Source organism: Acartia tonsa, chromosome 8 (genome assembly GCF_053477335.1).
Source record: "Acartia tonsa isolate MP-2025a chromosome 8, ASM5347733v1, whole genome shotgun sequence".
Taxonomy (NCBI): Eukaryota; Metazoa; Arthropoda; class Copepoda; order Calanoida; family Acartiidae; genus Acartia; species Acartia tonsa.
The window spans coordinates 22,568,071-22,586,551 of record NC_137267.1 but is presented as its reverse complement, the minus strand read 5'-3'; the positions used below and the strand labels follow the sequence as shown (position 1 = coordinate 22,586,551).

At 33.6% G+C, this 18,481-nt stretch overlaps 1 protein-coding gene across 3 annotated transcripts in view; it reads right to left on the bottom strand.

The window, feature by feature from the left end:
- Nucleotides 1-8,654: 8,654 nt before the first annotated feature.
- LOC145326310 (sodium-dependent proline transporter-like) overlaps nt 8,655-18,481 on the bottom strand; it is a 45,350-nt gene continuing 35,523 nt past the window's right edge. Inside the window, exons 22-26 of one of the 3 annotated variants that reach the window (XM_080169594.1) lie at nt 13,085-13,143; nt 12,609-12,726; nt 10,254-10,329; nt 9,311-9,384; nt 8,655-8,964 (exon numbers count right to left, since the gene is read on the bottom strand). In XM_080169594.1, coding sequence (XP_080025720.1) covers nt 9,320-9,384; nt 10,254-10,329; nt 12,609-12,726; nt 13,085-13,143 — 318 coding nt within the window. In that variant the 3' untranslated portion in view covers nt 8,655-8,964; nt 9,311-9,319. Of the gene's footprint in view, nt 8,965-9,236; nt 9,289-9,310; nt 9,385-10,253; nt 10,330-12,608; nt 12,727-13,084; nt 13,144-18,481 lie in introns of all 3 variants that reach the window. The other 2 variants (XM_080169593.1, XM_080169595.1) reach the window with 2 other exon arrangements.

The following is an 18,481-nucleotide window of genomic DNA, read 5'->3' as shown; positions in this document are numbered from 1 at the left end:
TTATTCATTTAATAAAAAACCAGCCGTGTAGTATATATGAATGTTTTTTTAATTGACAAACCTTCAACCAGTTTCCTAAATATTTTGCTAAAACATAAAAAAGCTTACCATTATAATAGGACTAATATACCAGGAATAAGGTATAACAACAAGCGTTAGCGAAATAAATCTAAAATAATATTTGGGGGGCAAATGGAGAGGTTTTCAATTTTACGATTTGTTGCCCCCCCCAACGACAGCTGAAAAACACGTATAGGTTTCGCGATATCTTTCCGAATTAATTTCAGTGTTTTTAATTATAAGCTGCTAGTATACACCTCATCCAATTTGGTTGTCTTGTTCTATCCTGTGCTACTAAAGATTAACTTTATCCTGGTTAAATATTGTCCCCAAATTGAAAAAAAAAATAAAAACTTCTGGCTTGGCAACTTTTAGAGTGGCGTTAGTATTAAAACTAAATTGTATTTTACTTCTTTTCTAAAATTTTCTATAATACGTGATATATAGAGAGTTGATCAGCTATTCTAGATTTCATTGAAGTTTGTCTTTCTGGTACTATTTGAGGGAATCTAAGAATAAGAATGACAACATCAATAAAAGCGAACCTCTAAAACTGTCAGACATACGAACATTAACACTTGTAGAGTTTCTGAATAATTAGAACATAAATGTATAAAAGTCAAAACTAAATTTTAAGTAAAGAAGCACGTACATCTTGATTAAAAAAAAATATTTTCCCTTATAAGCATAGAACAGTTAATATTACAGGTTTTCTTGTACTTATTTTTAGCGTAGATTCAGTATTTCAAGTTAGATATTATGCAAGATTCGTTATTTTTGAGATATAAGACCTAATTAAGACAGGAATAAGGTATAACCAACAAGCAAAATAAATCTAAAATAATATTTGGGGGGCAAATGGAGAGGTCGTCAATTTTACGATGTGTTGCCCCCCAACGACAGCTGAAAAACACGTATAGGTTTCGTGATTTTCTTCCGAATTAATTTCGTTATTGGTATGAGCTGTAATTAAGAGCCCCTTATCGATAATTAGGAAATACCAACAAAACCTCATAAAATACACACTACAATGATTTAAAATTAGAAAACCGCATCCAATCTGAAGGATAGATAGATAGTGATCCAGAACATACAATTTATCTGAAACTTTTTCTCATTTAGTAAAAATATCATACCTTGCCCATTTTATTTGATGGGAAGGAGATTGAAGATTAAAGTCATCCCAAGTATTTAACCCTTACAGATCGGGCCCCTATTCCCACCTTAATAGATCGTGGGGGGGGGGGTCATATTGACCCCCCCCCCTCTATCTCGGCTTCTGTTACAGATAAAGACGTAAAATTTTTTTCTGGTGGTTCATGTGTATTTTTAGAGAAAATTACTTTTTCTAGACATAGCGGTCAGGCCGCTCCTTAGCCGCTTTTTAGCGGCCAGCCGCTAAATTTTAAAACAGCTGTAGAGCGGCCAATTTTGCAGCTAGGATGACCAAATTTTAGGACAAACTTTTATTTTTCATAACAAAAAAATTACTTTTTCTGATCATCGCCGAAAAACGGCAAATAACGGAAACCGCCATTTTCGGCGGTTACGGCGGTAAAACGGCGGTTGGCGGCGCTAATTAATATTTTTATCTGTTTATTGTTGCTCAAGGATTTACCAAAAAAAATTTTAGGTCTCTAGCTGTAATAGAAGCCACGATATTCATGATATATGTCTGTAGTAAAAGCCGGACAAAAATCGGTCATAAAGTCGGTCAGGGTGCGGTCAAACGGTCATAACACCACATTTCTCATAAGGTCATTGATATCTCAGTATTCACTAAAAAAAATTTAGGTTTCTACCTTATACACAAAAGTCATAATGTAGAAATTAAGATTTATTTAGAATATTTTTTTAAGTTTGGTGCTACCCAACCGACTTTGACCGGACACCACGACCGACACAGACCAGATATCCTAATAAAATCAACTCTTGCCGACGTATAATTACTAAACTTAAAAAGTCATGAAGTCACAGCTCTCCATCTTACCTACAAAAAAAATGACATTGAAAAAACTAGAGGGGGGGGTCAATATGACCCCCCCCCCCAATCTGTAAGGGTTAAAGGTCAAAGCTTCTATCCTTTAAGGGTTCTCAGTATTGTTCATATAAATTCAACTATTTTTCTACACTAGACCTAACAATCGGCCTCAAATTGTAAAATAAACTCCTATTTTGTGAGTTTGCAAGCCTATTGGATGCAATACAGACTGGAGTTGTGCTACTTTTCTATATTTGCTGTTTCTCAAAAAAGTATGTACTGTTGAACTGTTGTTAGACTTATATTTTACTGTAATTCTAATATTGAGGATGTTTAAACCCAATATCACGCAGCAAAAGCTTATTGTAAAGTAAACCAAATTATAAATATTATTTTTTTAATTGATACCATTAACTTAATAATTTTTACATCAAGCCTATATTGTTGGTATTATACTTAGTAGCTTTTTATTTTTTTATTAACCCTTACAGATAGGGGGGGGGGGGCTCAAAGAGCCCCCCTCTCTAGTTTTTTCAATCTCATTTTTTTTGTAGGTAAGATGGAGAGCTGTAACTTCATGACTTTTTAAGTTTAGTAATTATACGTCGGCAAGAGTTGATTTTATTAGGATATCTGGTCTGTGTCGGTCGTGGTGTCCAGTCAAAGTCAGTTGGGTAGCAAAAAAAATTAGAAAAAATTCTAAATAAATCTTAATTTCTACTTTATGACTTTTGTGTATAAGGTAGAAACCTAAAATTTTTTTGGTGAATACTAAGATATCCATGACCATCTGAGAAAAGTGGTGTTATGACCGTTTGACCGCTCCCTGACCGACTTTATGACCGATTTTTGTCCGGCTTTTACTACAGATATATATCATGAATATCGTGGCTTCCATTACAGCTAGAGACCTATAATTTTTTTTGGTAAATCCTTGAGCAATAATAAACAGATAAAAATATTAATTTGCGCCGCCAACCGCCGTTTTACCGCCGTAACCGCCGAAAATGGCGGTTTCCGTTATTTGCCGTTTTTCGGCGATGATCCGAAAGAGTAATTTTTTTGTTATGAAAAATAAAAGTTCGTCCTAAAATTTGGTCATCCTAGCTGCAAAATTGGCCGCTCTACAGCTGTTTCAAAATTTAGCGGCTGGCCGCTAAAAAGCGGCTAAGGAGCGGTCTGACTGCTATGACTAGAAAAAGTAATTTTCTCTAAAAATATACATGAACCACCAGAAAAAAATTTTACGTCTTTATCTGTACCAGGAGCCGAGATAGAGGGGGGGGCTCTTTGAGCCCCCCCCCCCGATCTATTAAGGTGGGAATTGGGGCCCGATCTGTAAGGGTTAAGGGGCTTCTTAATAGGTCAAATACAGGAATAAGGTATAACCAACAAGCAAAATAAATCTAAAATAATATTTGGGGGGCAAATGGAGAGGTTGTCAATTTTACGATGTGTTGCCCCCCAACGACAGCTGAAAAACATGTATAGGTTTCGTGATTTTCTTCCGAATTAATTTCGTTATTGGTATGAGCTGGGTCAAATATCTCAAAAACTACAAATCCTCTATTTAATTTGGCTTCAAATATCGAATCTACACAAAAAATAAGTTCAAAAAAAACCTATAATATTAACATTTCTATGCTTTTAAGAGAAAATAAATGTTCCAAAATTAAGATGTACATGGTTCTTAGTTGAAAAACTGCTTAAATACAGGATAATGTTTAAAGACATACTTACATTTTTATGACTTCATTATAGTGATGCATCGCTTATAATACTATATTTTGTTGTCCAAGGAATCAGTATTCCAAAAATCAGAACAATCTGATAATCATATAACATAAAAATGTATTGCTAAAAAAGTTAAAAATCAATGTTTAAAATGAACGTATGGACACTGGTAATGATTATCAAGATGCTACGCTTTCTAAATCCTACCCAACTACTACAGAGCTGGATCTTTAGATCGTTTAAAGGTGCGCTGAATCGGGGCGATTCATTTCAGCGCACCATCAGATTATTAATACCAATCTTTAAATCAAAATAACATGGGCGGTTCAGCACGGCCAGTGGCGCAGCAGGAATAAGGTATAACCAACAAAGAAATTAATTCGAAAATTGATTTGGGGTGCAAAATAACGCAACCTTTATTAAATTGCCTTTTTCAGCTGTCGTTGGGGGGCAAAATTTGAATTTCACCATCAAGAAATTCAAGGGAAATAGCGGCATTTTCTAAATATTGTGCTTTATTTGTAATCAAAAATCTAATTATTGCTGACAATGGTTTGTAAAGTTTTAAAAAAGGACTGTTCACAAGGAGAAATTTTTTTTAAATAAGATTATCTGTTGACATCCTCAAAATTAAAATTTTGAACTATTAGGTTATCCCACTTTTTTTTGAGCTCCTTTTGTGTTGTAGCTTTGTAGTTTTCTTTCCTATTTTTGCCTCTTACAACGCTAAATGCGCCCAGTGCACACTGGTCCGGAGGGGTCAACAATTCAATTTTTCCTACCCATCAATTTAGACAAAAGTTGACCTGCCAGCCTTCAAAGACATCCTGGGCCACCTATATTTTAAATATCAACCCATGTTGATAATATGTTTTTTGAAATAATTTGGGGCCAAAGCTGCAGAACTCTAAAATCTAAGAACGTATTATTGACATTGTTAAATTGGCTATACTTGCTTAAATCTGATAAAATCAAATATCCGCATGTTGGAAATTGTCCAACTAAAAGAAGTCCTATATAAGTTCAAAAATTATTTATAACACAAAAAATGGTACAAAATGCAAAAATGTGTTTTTTTTCTTAGTTTTTAAGTTAAGGGTAAGTTTGGCAAAATTTTCTTATTGAGTACTCTCTGAGCTTTTCGCATGTTTATTAAAGAGAATTTGTTGGTATTGCAATTAGCTTCATATTTCACGATATATATGGCATCCAGTTTTGTTCGTTTTTTGCATTATCTTAAAAACTAATAGATCGATTAAATTTCATCGATGTTGTAATTTAGAATTATTCCGACGCACGTAGAGGGGGGAAGGATCTATTTTTGCGGAGTAATATCTAATAAACAAAATGAAAACATACGAAATAGCTAAATAGTATAAAAATCTGTTATATTTCATGTAGGTTAGTTAAAATAAATTTTTAAATGTCAATTTTATTGTTTTATATTCATATAATTGATATTATTCTTTCAGCCTACTCTTTATGTTTCTTCGTGTGGTGTGTGTGTGTGTGTGTCTGTATGCATTCGCGCCTTATTATTCGCGTTATTTCGTAGCGTAGAGTGAGGAGAAACAAGAATACACACACACACATTCAAACACACAAACAAATGCATCCTTATAAAAATATGCCATAATTTTATTATCCTCTAGTAAGATGAAATAACAATGATTTAAAATATTTTCTAAATGGATAAAATCAAGAAAATTTAGATAAAATAATCAAGATATTAAAAATTAAAAACGCGCAAATTTGAAATTTGCAGCTGGTGAAAAACTGGTTATACTTACAAAAAATTTTACTTCACATGATATTTAGCTAATGCAATTGTCTACAAAAAAGTATTTCAGAGTCTTCTTGATTTGACAACTCCTTCCCGCCCTAAATGTCCAATAAAACCTCGGGAACGGCAAAAATCAGACTTTAAAGGTCATTTTAACGGTCTTTGACCTTCGAGGTCATGTATTTTTTTTTTCATAAATGGACTCCCTGACCCATAAAACCCCTAATTTGCTGTATTGGGCATTAAAATCGGCCAAAAGACGGCTGAAAACGAATTGTTGACCCAAAACTGCGTTTTCAGACCAGTGTGCAGTGGTAGAATAGTTAGAGGTTTAATTTTTCAAAGGGCTTCAATTGCCATGCTGTCATATAAAATCTGCTTAAAATTATATAGAAAACATAAGTTTTAGGAAGAAGAAAAGATTATTATAATGTCATTTTTTTTAATTGGACACTTCTTTAAAAATTAAAAAATCTAGTTATAGTTTGAATAGGCATAGTAGATCTAGATGGACATTCTTGCCTTTTAATCCGTCAAACTCAAAAACCTTTTTGTTAATTTATACATATATAGGATTCGTTCCATTAATACAAACAACGAAAAAGCTATATCATATGCCCCTTATTATACGAGGGAAGAAATGTTTACATAATATATATACCACAGCAAAGTGTTATCCTGACAAATGTGAATATTTACACAAAATGAAATTAAATAAATAACTGCCTTTTCGTATCAAAATCTGTACAGTTTCTAATCATTAATAGTCTGATTGTCCTTCAACTTGTTTCCTATTGTCTGATTTATAGAGTATTTATCTAGAACATATCCGTTATAGCAAATCTTCGCTTCGAACAACAAATGATAACTTACCACGTACATCATAATTCACCATAATGGATATTTATATGTGGATATATTGACAGGGGAAAATTGTCGTCATTTTTTTTTAGATTAGATTATATTTATAATTTTTGGGTGTACCTACATAAAAATAACAACAATAATAAATGAATTAATGAATATTATCTACATTTATGTATACAGTCAAATTTTATTGATTTTGTTATTTTATATGAAAATTTAGTTTTTCTTATATGGTACTCATTTATTGGGCAGTTTGTTCATTCAGTAGAAGAGGAGTGGATGTGATTTAGGATGTGGATGGGGAGTATCGTTATTTTAGCAAGTATTTTATTAGAGTACATGAAAATCTGGTGCAATATCCATGTAATAATACATCGATTACAATAGTATGAATGTTTTGGTACTAACAATTGTATCATCAAAAAAAACAGGTTTTATGCAAGTATGGTGAAATAGGGTTAAATAATTAATTCGCTTGTTGGTTATAGCTAGCTGGTGGCGCAGTACCGGCGCGCCAATCGTACTCAGCGAGTGGCATTGCCGGGCCAAACCGGGGTGAACTGTATTTAATAAATAAATATTTTTTATTATTTTATTGCAAAACTATCGTAAAAACATTTTTATAGTTATTTTTAAAGTAAATTATATATTGGTTTATATAAAACTAGCGGCTACGCTCCTAGAGGCTTCTAGAGGAACTTGAGGAGGGGAGAGTCGAATTTGTTAACCAAATTTATTATTTTACACTGTGGTCTAGAATTGAATCAAGACAAAAGTAAGTGCCGAGCCCTGGGACCTATGTATGGTGAAAATAGACATAAAACCATGATTATTCCAGGTAAAACCAAAATATTTCAGCGGGGCTTTTTGAGAAAAACAATTTTTTAGACATTGAATGATTGAACGAAGACAATGAAATTTCAACACAGAGTATACAACATAAGAATTCAAAATTTTAAAATTATTATTTTAGCCATTTGTAAGAATTTAAATATTAAAATGTCTAATACAACTTAAATCCATTTTCGTTGCATATTTATTAATGCATCTTTTTAGAACTGTGTTAGACATTATACAAATGGCTAAAATAATAATTTAAAATTTTGAATTCTCAAGTTGTATACCCTGTTAAAAACCTTATTCCATCTTGAAGATCAATGCCCCGTACGATTTTAACAGAGTATTCAACTTGAGAATTCAAAATTTTAAATTATTATTTTAGCCATTTGTATAATGTCTAACACAGCTCTAAAAAGATGCAAAAATAAATATGCAGCGAAAATGGATTTAAGTTGTATTAGACATTTTATTATTTGAATTCTTATGTTGTATACTCTGTGTTGAAATCCCATCGTCTTCGTTCAATCAATCAATGTCTAAAAAATTGTCGAAAAAACGCGGCATCTTTCAAAAACCCATCTCAGGAATCCCCAAGTTAGAAATCGATAAGACAATTCTAACATGACTAAATTGACAAAAAAGCTATTCATTTTGACATACGTACCCTAATCATAGTAAAGCTTAGCTTTTAAAAAATACATTCAAACTAATAATCTTTCTTACTATTAGAAACGTTTGTCAATTCAACTTTTAGCTTCGCTGCTTTTGGATGTCGTCATCCTTGTTATGAAGATAAAATAACAAATAACCATGCACCATTCTAATTGAATAAGTGATCTTACATTTGTTATGATGCGATGTTTTCAATAGATATCGTACATTTTTATAAAAAAAAAACAAGGATGACAACATACATAAAAGCGAAGCTTTCTAAATCGAACCTATATACTACAGGAATCACCATGCAAAGTTTGGAATCGATAGGACAATTCTAACCTATCTAAATTAACGAAAAGAGCTATCTATCTCTTGGCGTACGGACGGACGGACGGACGGACCAACCTTAATTATAGGAAAGCTTCGCTTTTAAAAACTACCCCATATTTTGTTTTGATTGTCCAACGTTTCTTTTAACTTGTAATTAAAACTAATTCACAAAAAACTAGCGTAGATGCCTCTAGGGACACTTATAAATATTGGTGGACGTGGTCCACTTTACACTGCAGTTTTAAATAGAATTTTTATTGGGTGGGGGGTGGGAATTTGCGATTGCACATGGGATGGTAGATTAGAGGAATCTTCACCAAATTAATTAAAAACCTGACCTAGGAGAAGCTTTAGTACAAACAAACAGACATCCTGTTACTCTTTTATAAGGATTAAACCTAGTATAATTTAAGTATTTTATTTGTGATCTAAAATAATACATAGAACTGTATGACTTATTTTTTTCATTCATAATGCATCTCTATATGACACCCTTTGTAGGGGATTGAGAACGGAGTGAAGGTGGAGGGGGTGGAGGAAAGGGAGAAGGGGGTGGAGGAAGGGGAGAAGGGGATGGAGGAAGGGGAGGTTTAGGGGCATTAGAAGAGCCAGGTGCCCGTGCCGGTTTTGGAATTTCTTGCTGCACATTTGGGCCAGGGCTTGGGGGCTGTATTTCTATAAGGCGTGTCAGTTTAATTAAATGTGTTTGTACCTTAAAATTAAAAAGTTTTTTTTAAAATCTGTTGAATTTATTTAGCTTTAAAGTTCTCATTCCTACAGTTACCAAAGCAAACCCAAGTGTAAAAAATACCAAAGACCTTCTAGAATAAAATGATAGTTAAAGGGTTAAAAGAATTTTACAAGAAATGTAAGCTGTGATATTATTTAGAACATACAGTATTAAAACACAACGCCTTTTACAAGAAATGTAAGCTGTGATATTATTTAGAACATACAGTATTAAAACACAACGCCTTTCCTATAGATGGCATACCAAGGTTTCCAAATATATCTTTGAAGGATTCACCCTTCAGAGCTAGAAAATATAAAAAAAGTACCTAATGAATTTAATTAACAGTCTTTCCTATAGATGGTTTTGTGGAAGTTTTCACATAGTAGAAATCATCGCTAGCTGAGGCAAAAGAAGGAATAAATGTTTTTTAGTTTGTTAAATGCAACCATCTCGTAATCACTGAGTAAATGGCACTTAGAATTCGAATTTCGATCTGAAATTTTGCATAAGTAATCCTTGGTAGGTCTATTTTCCCTACATCAAACAAAAAGTTGGAAAAGTAATGGCTGGCAGCTCACCCGTTTAGCTGGTTTTTACCTATTTTCAGGGCAAATGCATCATTAATCATGAAGGAAACAACTTTTTAAAGCATAATTTTGGTTTAATTCATGTTAAATGATAGCAATAACCATTTTTAAAATTTCTAGTACCAACAGCTACCAGCTAGAACCATTTGATAACGTTTTGGAGCGGCAAAGAGTATTATGCGATTAATTTGCCCTGAAGATGGCAAACGGCTGAGCCATTAGCCGTTACTTTTCAAACTTTTTGTTTGATTAAGGGAAAATTGACTACCAAGGATTACTTATGCAAAATTTCAGATCAAAATTCGAATTCTAAGTTCCATATAATCATTGATTACGAGTTGGTTGCATTAACTCCCCCCCCCCCCCCCTTATATCATGATAACATTGTATTTCATTTTTAAGGAGAGGAAGATAATTTTTTTTTTATATTTCCTTCCTGTCAGGCGCAGTATGCAAGCAAACCTGACGGGTTGATCCATATAAAAATATTTAAATTTTCCATTTGCAAATACCAGGGTTCTTTTACTGCAACGGACCAAACACTTATTGTTAGTGGGCAAATATTACAAAACAAAACAGCCAATCTAAAATAGCAGTTGAGTTTTTTTGCATTTACACTTCAGGACGGATGGATGGTCAGACAAGATGGTGATTGACTAGCTTCGCTACAAAAAATCTGACCTGAGCAATAAGGCGGAGGATTACCATCAAAGCTGACAAAAGAATTGTTGTCCGGATCAAGCGCCTTTAGATTTCCCTGAAAAATATAAGCGAAGCTTTTCTATTATACAAGTAGATCCATCTGTAACTGATAGCTTTAAGTAAGGTTAGAATTGTCCTATAAAAATTTCTGTAATTTAGAAAACTTAGCAAACCTATAATCATTACCAAAAAGTCAGTTAATCCATTTAAAACGTGATGGATTTTTAACAATTTAAACAATAAGAGAGGGGTAGGTTTCTGATAGAATCCGTAAAGGTTATGTGTTATTAGTTAAAAACAGTAGTAGAATGATAATAGTTATTTCTCGCATCGTATTATAAACGGCTTTCCGTGGATATAGAATGTACAATTATAAGATTAAGTCTAGTTTTTTTAGCCCCGAGGTGTCAAATGCTGGATATAATACGATGCTAGACATAGTTTTTTTTGTATGGATGAGAACCGGTTCCTATCCACTAGATTCGAATGAATACGAGAATAGTTATTTCTCGCATCGTATTATAAACGGCTTTCCGCGGATACAGAAAGTACAATTATGAGATTAAAACTAGTTTTTTTTAGCCCCGAGGTGCCGAAGGCACCGGCTAAAAAAACTGGTTTTAATCTTATGATTGTACATTTCTATATTCGTAGAAAGCTGGATATAATACGATGCTAGACATAGTTTTTTTGTTTGGATGAGAACCGGTTCCTATCCACCGGATTCGAATGAATACGAGAAAAAGGGGGGGGGGGGGGGGTTTAATGCAACCATCTCGTAATCAGTGAGCAAATGGCACTTAGAATTCGAATTTTGATCTGGAATTTTGCATGAGTAATCCTTGGTAGGTCTATTTTCCCTAAATTGAACAAAAAGTTGGAAAAGTAACGGCTAACGGCTGGCGGCTCAGCATTTTATCCATTTTTAAAACTATTTTCAAGGGAAATCATCACGAAATCTATCTCTACATAATACTCTATGCTGCTCCAAAACGTTTTCAAACGGTTCTATCCGCTAGTTGCTGGTACTAGAAATCTAAAAGTGTTTTTTTTTTGTATCATTTCACATGATTTAAAGCAAAAATATGTTTCAAAAAGTTGATTCCTACATAATTTATGGCAGATTTGCCCTAAAAATAGCCAAAAAACTGCTAAACGGCTGAGGCATTAGCCGTTACTTTTTCAACTTTTTGTTCGATTTAGGGAAAATAAACCTACCAAGGATTACTCATGCAAAATTTCAGATCTAAATTCGAATTGTAAGTGCTATTTGCTCACTGATTACGAGATGGTTGCATTAAACCCCCCCCCCCCCTTTATGTTAACTTATTGAAATTTTTTTTTGTCTACAGTTCTTTTCAATGAGAAATACACATATTTAGTGAATATTATCGTTCTACTTCTATCTATTTTTAAGCCTTAAAACACACACCTTTACGGATTCTACCAAAACCTACCCCCTTAACTTTAAAAAAAGATTTGTCTATAGTACTTTTCAATAATAAATACACATATTTTGTGAATATTATCGTTCTACTTCTATTTTTAAGCCTTAAAACACACACCTTTACGGATTCTACCAGAAACCTATCACTCTCTTTTTTTTATTATCCTATTAACCTTAATTCCAGAAAAACAAGGTACAAAAGTATAATCGATTTATCTCTATAATCAAGTACTTGAAGTGTGTCCTTAAACAATCTCCTTTATTTCAGCAATTTTGCAGCGTATACAATGTTGTTAAGACTTATAAATTATACTCTGACATTTTAAAAATGCCCTGCTTTAATCATAAAAATAACAGTTAAAAAGCAGAAAACAATAATTCATATCAAAATACTTTATCTGTAGAAATGTGGGGGGGGGGGGGGGGGTTAATGCAACCAACTCGTAATCAATGTATCAATGGCACTTAGAATTCGAATTTAGATCTGAAATTTTGCATGAATAATCCTTGATAGGTATATTTTCTAGCTGGTAGTTGCTGGTACTAGAAATCTAAAAAATGTTTTTTTTGTATCATTTCACATAATTTAAAGCAAAAACATGTTTCAAACTGTTGATTCCTACGTAATTTTGACAGATTTGCCCTAACAATAGCCAAAAAAAACAGCTAACCGACTGAGCCGTTAGCCGTTTCTTTTTCAACTTTTTGTTCGATTTAGGCAAAATAGACCTACCAAGGATTATTCATGCAAAATTTCAGATCGAAAATCGAATTCTAAGTGCCATTTATATTTTATACATTGATTACGAGATGGTTGCATTACCCCCCCCCCCCCCTTTATGAAATGAAAGGTAATTTTTATTATAGCCTTTCCATGAATAACTAACCTTTTCAGACTGGATTGATGCCTTTGGAGTCTTGAAAATTCCCGCAAACCTGCCCTGTGGTTTATCTTCTAATTTTAGGTTTTTCTTCACACAGGAACCTGTCATCTTGGCATCGGTTCTACAATTTAAAATTACTAGAATGTCTAGGTATGTTTTAGCGAAGATTCTCGCTGAACCGATATAGTTTCTCTCACCGTACAATAGGTCCAGGGCAGGTTTATAACGATTTTGGAAGAGGGTTATTCACCCTCTCAATTTAAATCGCCAAAATAGACCACTACCTCCCACCCCCCCCCCCCTCAATAAAAAAAATATTTTCACCTTTTCTTTTTTTAGATTAAAATCGAAAGTGGAGGGTCTAATGCATTATGCAACTCCCCCCCCCCCCCCTCCTCCCGTAGAAAAAAACATAACTCTTGTATTAACAAAACACGCACAGACACTTAAAGAGCAGCTTTAGTGTTAAAATAATTTACTTGGATAGCCATTCATCTGTTGTAGAAAATGCTGACCAGAAACCAAGTCCCAAGTATGCCTAAAATATAATTTAAAAAGCTTTTTATAGTGCATATAAAAATGACGTCATACTGGCCTAACATTGGTCAAAAAATGTATACTGGCCTGCCATTCGTTATTTCGTCGGTATATTTGTCTATCATTGGTCATTTGTATTGTTATAAGATTATTTCTGTCCTCGTTCATACATATTACAATTGAATATGCTTTAATTCCGAAGCTCTGAATAATGGCTATAATAAAAATAACGTCATACAATACAAATGACCAATGATTGACAAATATACCAACGAAATAACGAATTGCAGGCCAGTATACATGTAATTGACCAATGCACATTGGGGCATATCAGCTAAAAAGGGGATTTAATTATTTAGAGCCCGAATTTCTTGTTCAAAATGTCAAATTAGAATGTTTGAGGTCAGGGAATGCATTTCTTAACTTATCAGAGTAGTATGAAAATTTTTCAGTAGCGCAGCTACTCTATCACTAGCTTTTTGGGCCCTTTAAAGTGTATCTATTATGTCAATTGTAGTCCGATTTTAGTGTTCCAAGTGTCAAACTAGGGGTTGTTGGGGCCTGGGAATTCATTTTGGTAGAAGGGGAGGGGATGGTGTAAAGGGGGTGGATGGGAAATCCTTATTTTAGTCAGCTACAAGTTTGTTCAGTGATAATAAATCCATTATAAATGTAGGCATGATTGACATCAATTTTTATAAACTAATCTATATTTATAATGAAATTATGATTCTTGTTTACTTTTTATCTGTATATTAACCCTTAACAGTTAGGGGGAGGGAGTCGTTTCTGACTTAAACAAAGCCTTTTATCTTACTAAAATATCATAAACCCTTATGTAAAATATAGGTATTCAAGTCAATTTTAGGTTCCAGTTATGATCTTGAAGGTCCTGATCCTCCAGGTCTCTAGAAATCTTTAAAAGCCTCCTGTGACCGCAATTTTTGACTTAGAGACTTCAAATTTTAAATTTAAGCTTTTCTTGTATGTCTACATAACGTATTAAAATTTCCTAAAGATCCGCCGCCGTTTTCCCGCCGACTGCGGGGGCTGGCAGCTGCCAAGTACAGCTGCAGCCGCCAAAATTTATGTTTTGAGATTTATAATATAAAATTTACATAAAGATAAACATTTTCTGAAAAAATTGTATTTGTAGCTTCAAAAAAAAAAAATAACAGCTTTTTGAAAGGGGGGAGGCGGATGTGCCACTTTTTGAAACCAAAACTAAAAGTCAAAGGAACTCAACTAAAAAAAAGAGTTACAGGTCTGAGATTTTGCATGGCAGTTGCTTTATAGGGTTACAATATGGAACAGTGAAGAAACAGCGGTGCAACCGCCGAAAACCACCGAGAAATTGCAAAAAAAAATTCGGCGGGAAACGGCGGTTTTCGGCGGTTGCGCCGCCGTTTCTTCACAGTTCCATATTGTACCCCTATAAAGCAACTGCCATGCAAAATCTCAGACCTGTAACTCTTTTTTTAGTAGAGTTCCTTTGTTGTCTTTTAGTTTTGGTTTCAAAAAGTGGCACATCCGCCTCCCCCCTTTTTAAGTAAAAAAGGACCTAAAAACAAAGGTTGTTGAATAAAAGAGCGAAGTAAGCGAAAATTGACTTTGAATCACTTGTAGTCGGAAATTCATTATCAATCAGGGGACCTGCAAAAAGAACCCCCTCCCCCCCGACCGATAAATGTGCGACAAGGGGCCCAACTGTTAAGGGTTAATTAACAAACAGAAATCTAAGGGACAAAACAATGACCGATTAATATATGTATCATTGTATATTGTATATACCTACATAATATTGATACATCAAATTATATTACGAAATTGACTACTGTAGATGACAATTAGTGATTAAAATATTTCAACAATCTACTTAATGAACCAAGCAATAAAAAATCAATAAAACTTCCTAAAGTTTTTAGGCCAAAAAATATAAAAAATTTATTTTAAAACTTTGGGGACTAGTGTAATAAACAGCCCAATGTCCCCTCCCTTCCTCAATAAAACTGCAGATTTTAAAATGAAGACCAAGTAATTACATCATTTAAAAACAAAGCATTACCAATAGACAGACACATAACACTTGCTAATTCCAATTTCAATTAACTATAAGAACACCACGTTATTTGGATATTAACTTAACCTTTGGGACATTTGGCTGTTTATAACACTAGTCGCCAAAGATTTACAGTTGTGTGTTAAAATGTTTTGAATACTAATTTTTATCTATACAAGAGGTAATTTTGTGTTTTATAATTGGGAATGTACATCAATTATATTGACCTTTGTCTTATCCCTTTAGATCATTGATAATGGTAATAATCCTTAGAAACAATTATTTAGTTACATTAAAACTTTGAACATAAAGAGGTGTTGATTTAGGCTTAGCCCCTCCCCACCATTTAGTGCAATATCTATCATCTATCCATCTATCTATTCATTTATATATCCATCTATCTATCCATCTATTTATCCATATATCAATCCATCTATCTATCTATCCATCATCCAACTATCTATCTATCTCAACCTCTAAGGAAAACAATAAGGATGATACAATTCATAAGTAACGAAGCACAAAAAATCTACTGTGATAAATTGCGAATATGGTCAATTAAAGAGCAAATGCTTAAATTTAATAGTAAATTATATACTAAATAGCTTTTATAGTGTTTCCAATTTATCTAAAAACTCTAAAATAATAGACATAATATACATGGATATTATAACTGGGTAAATTTTGTTGTCAATTTAGGTTGCTAATTTAGTCCTCATTTATCGGTCAGTTCTTACGTCCAGTATGAGGGGAGGGGATATCGTTATATTAGCATGCTGGAAAGACCATTTCATTTTAGTTGGAGAAAATATGGTGCAACATGCAAGTAATTATATATCCCTTATTAAGATTCTAATTTCGGGTTGATACAATATTGACAGGAAGAATTATCTAATAAATTAGCGCAGCAATATCAAACTTGAAAAAACCCATATATTTTAGAGGTAAAATAAAGCAGGGATTTAATGAAATAAAACAACTATGTTATTAAATTTTGACTTTAAAAGCGCCTTTAAAAGCATTTTCTTACAAAGTTTTTGTGCACCCACCTTCAGAAAACAAAAAACCCCTACGGGGGCGCGGGGGGGTAAATGAAACCAGTACTGGCGATTATAATATGTCTTTTGGTAATCAAATATCGCCTTTTTAGCCGGTGGCACCCGGTGAAAACATGTTTCCTGATACTGTCTACTTAAATGTTGATTTTAAAACAAACAAAAATAAACTAAAATCTTGACTTCAACTAGAATTATGTAGGACTAATATCTTCAATTTGTGCTTTTTTCTTTTATATTCTCAATATACATGTAATGCATGACTCAACAAAAGTTATTTTGTCTAATTACGTTAATTCTAAGAGATTTTATAATACTTTTAAATTGTTGGTGAAACACACAAAATATGCCTTTTTCTGTAAGAAATTTTTTGCATTTCTTAACTTCCAGGCATTAGAAAGCTTACTTAAAAAGCGTAATTTTACGATTCCTTTGAAATCTGATGTAATATGGATATAATAATACTCATAGAATGATTAAAACTTGATTGGGGGGTTGTGAATAAAATCCCCTGGTTGCCCGTATGTGCAATGGTAGGCCAGTATGACGTCATTTTTGATAGGCACTATAAAAACTGTTAAAGGGGGATGTGGAAAATAACCATTTGGGCAGGGGGGGGGGGTTTACTCGAGAACCCTTAGAGCTAGAGGGAGCTAATTTTGGATTTAAGCTTCTATGGGGCCAAAGTTACTTTTAAAATTATCGTCGACCCCCCACCCCCCCCCAAAAAAATTTTTTTTTTGGGGGGGGGTAAAAATTTTTTTTATTGCATTTCTCGCCGAATTAGGCAATTTGAAATCATTTAAGACCATGTTATTTTTTTCAAAAATTTTTCGCCTTACAAGCAACCCTGCGGGGGGACTTTTTTTCATTTTTTTCAAATTTCTCGTTGAAGGTATATCTTAAATACAGTATGCTACTCTCTTAGTTTTAAAGATAATTGGATGAAATCTTTTTGATTGTGTCACTAATTACCCCAAGTTTTGGTATCTTTAAAAAAAACGGCGGCGGGACCGCCGCTCCCGCCGTCCGCCGCCGTTTTCCGCCGCCACCAAAAAAGAAATTTTTTATTGCATTTCTCGCCGAATTAGGCAATTTGGAATCATTTGAGACCATGTTATTTTTTCAAAAATTTTTCCCCTAACAAGCAACCCTGCGGGGGGGACTTAGTCATTTTTTTCAAATTCTCGTTTATGAAGGTATATCTTAAATACAGTATGCTACTCTCTTAGTTTTAAAGATAATTGGATGAAATCTTTTTGATTGTGTCACTAATTACCCCAAGTTTTGGTATCTTTAAAAAAAAACGGCGGCGGGACCGCCGCTCCCGCCGTCCGCCGCCGTTTTCCGCCGCCACCAAAAAAGAAATTTTTTATTGCATTTCTCGCCGAATTAGGCAATTTGGAATCATTTGAGACCATGTTATTTTTTCAAAAATTTTTCCCCTAACAAGCAACCCTGCGGGGGGGACTTTTTTTTTTCAAATTCTCGTTTATGAAGGTATATCTTAAATACAGTATGCTGATTGATTCAGTTATGTTTAAAAAAGTATTATTTAAAAAAATCAGGTTGATATCTTTAAAAATAAGCTCAGAACTCATATTTTTAGCGTTTGGGGGGTTTTTGTGCTCCACAAGCCCTAAGAAGGAAAGTCCCAAAATGAATCTGTAATGGTTCGTTGATTCAGTTATGTTAAAAAAGTATTATTTAAAAAAAATCAGGTTGATATCTTTAAAAATAAGCTCAGAACTCATATTTTTAGCGTTTGGGGGGTTTTTGTGCTCCACAAGCCCTAAGAAGGAAAGTGCCGAAATTTAATTTTCAAAGTTTTATGTGTACATCCAGTCGTATAAGAGAGCCTACAAAAAGAATTAGGTTGATAACTATAAAAATAAGCCCACACGGCCTTCCCAAACTTTTATACTGAATTTCATTTCCTATAACTGTACAAACTTCCCCCCCCCTTACCCCAAGTACTAAAGTTTGGGAGGGCCGTGTGGGTTTGTTTTTAGAGTTATCAACCTAATTCTTTTTGTGAGCTCTCTTATATGACTGGATCTACACATAAAACTTAAAAATTGAATTTTGGGACTTTCCCTCTAGGGGCTAGTGGAGCAAAAGACCCCCCCAAACACTAAAAATTTAAGTTCTGAGCTTATTTTTAGAGATATTGAGATTATTTTTTTTTCAGAAACCTTTTTTAACAAAACCAAACTAAGTAATCA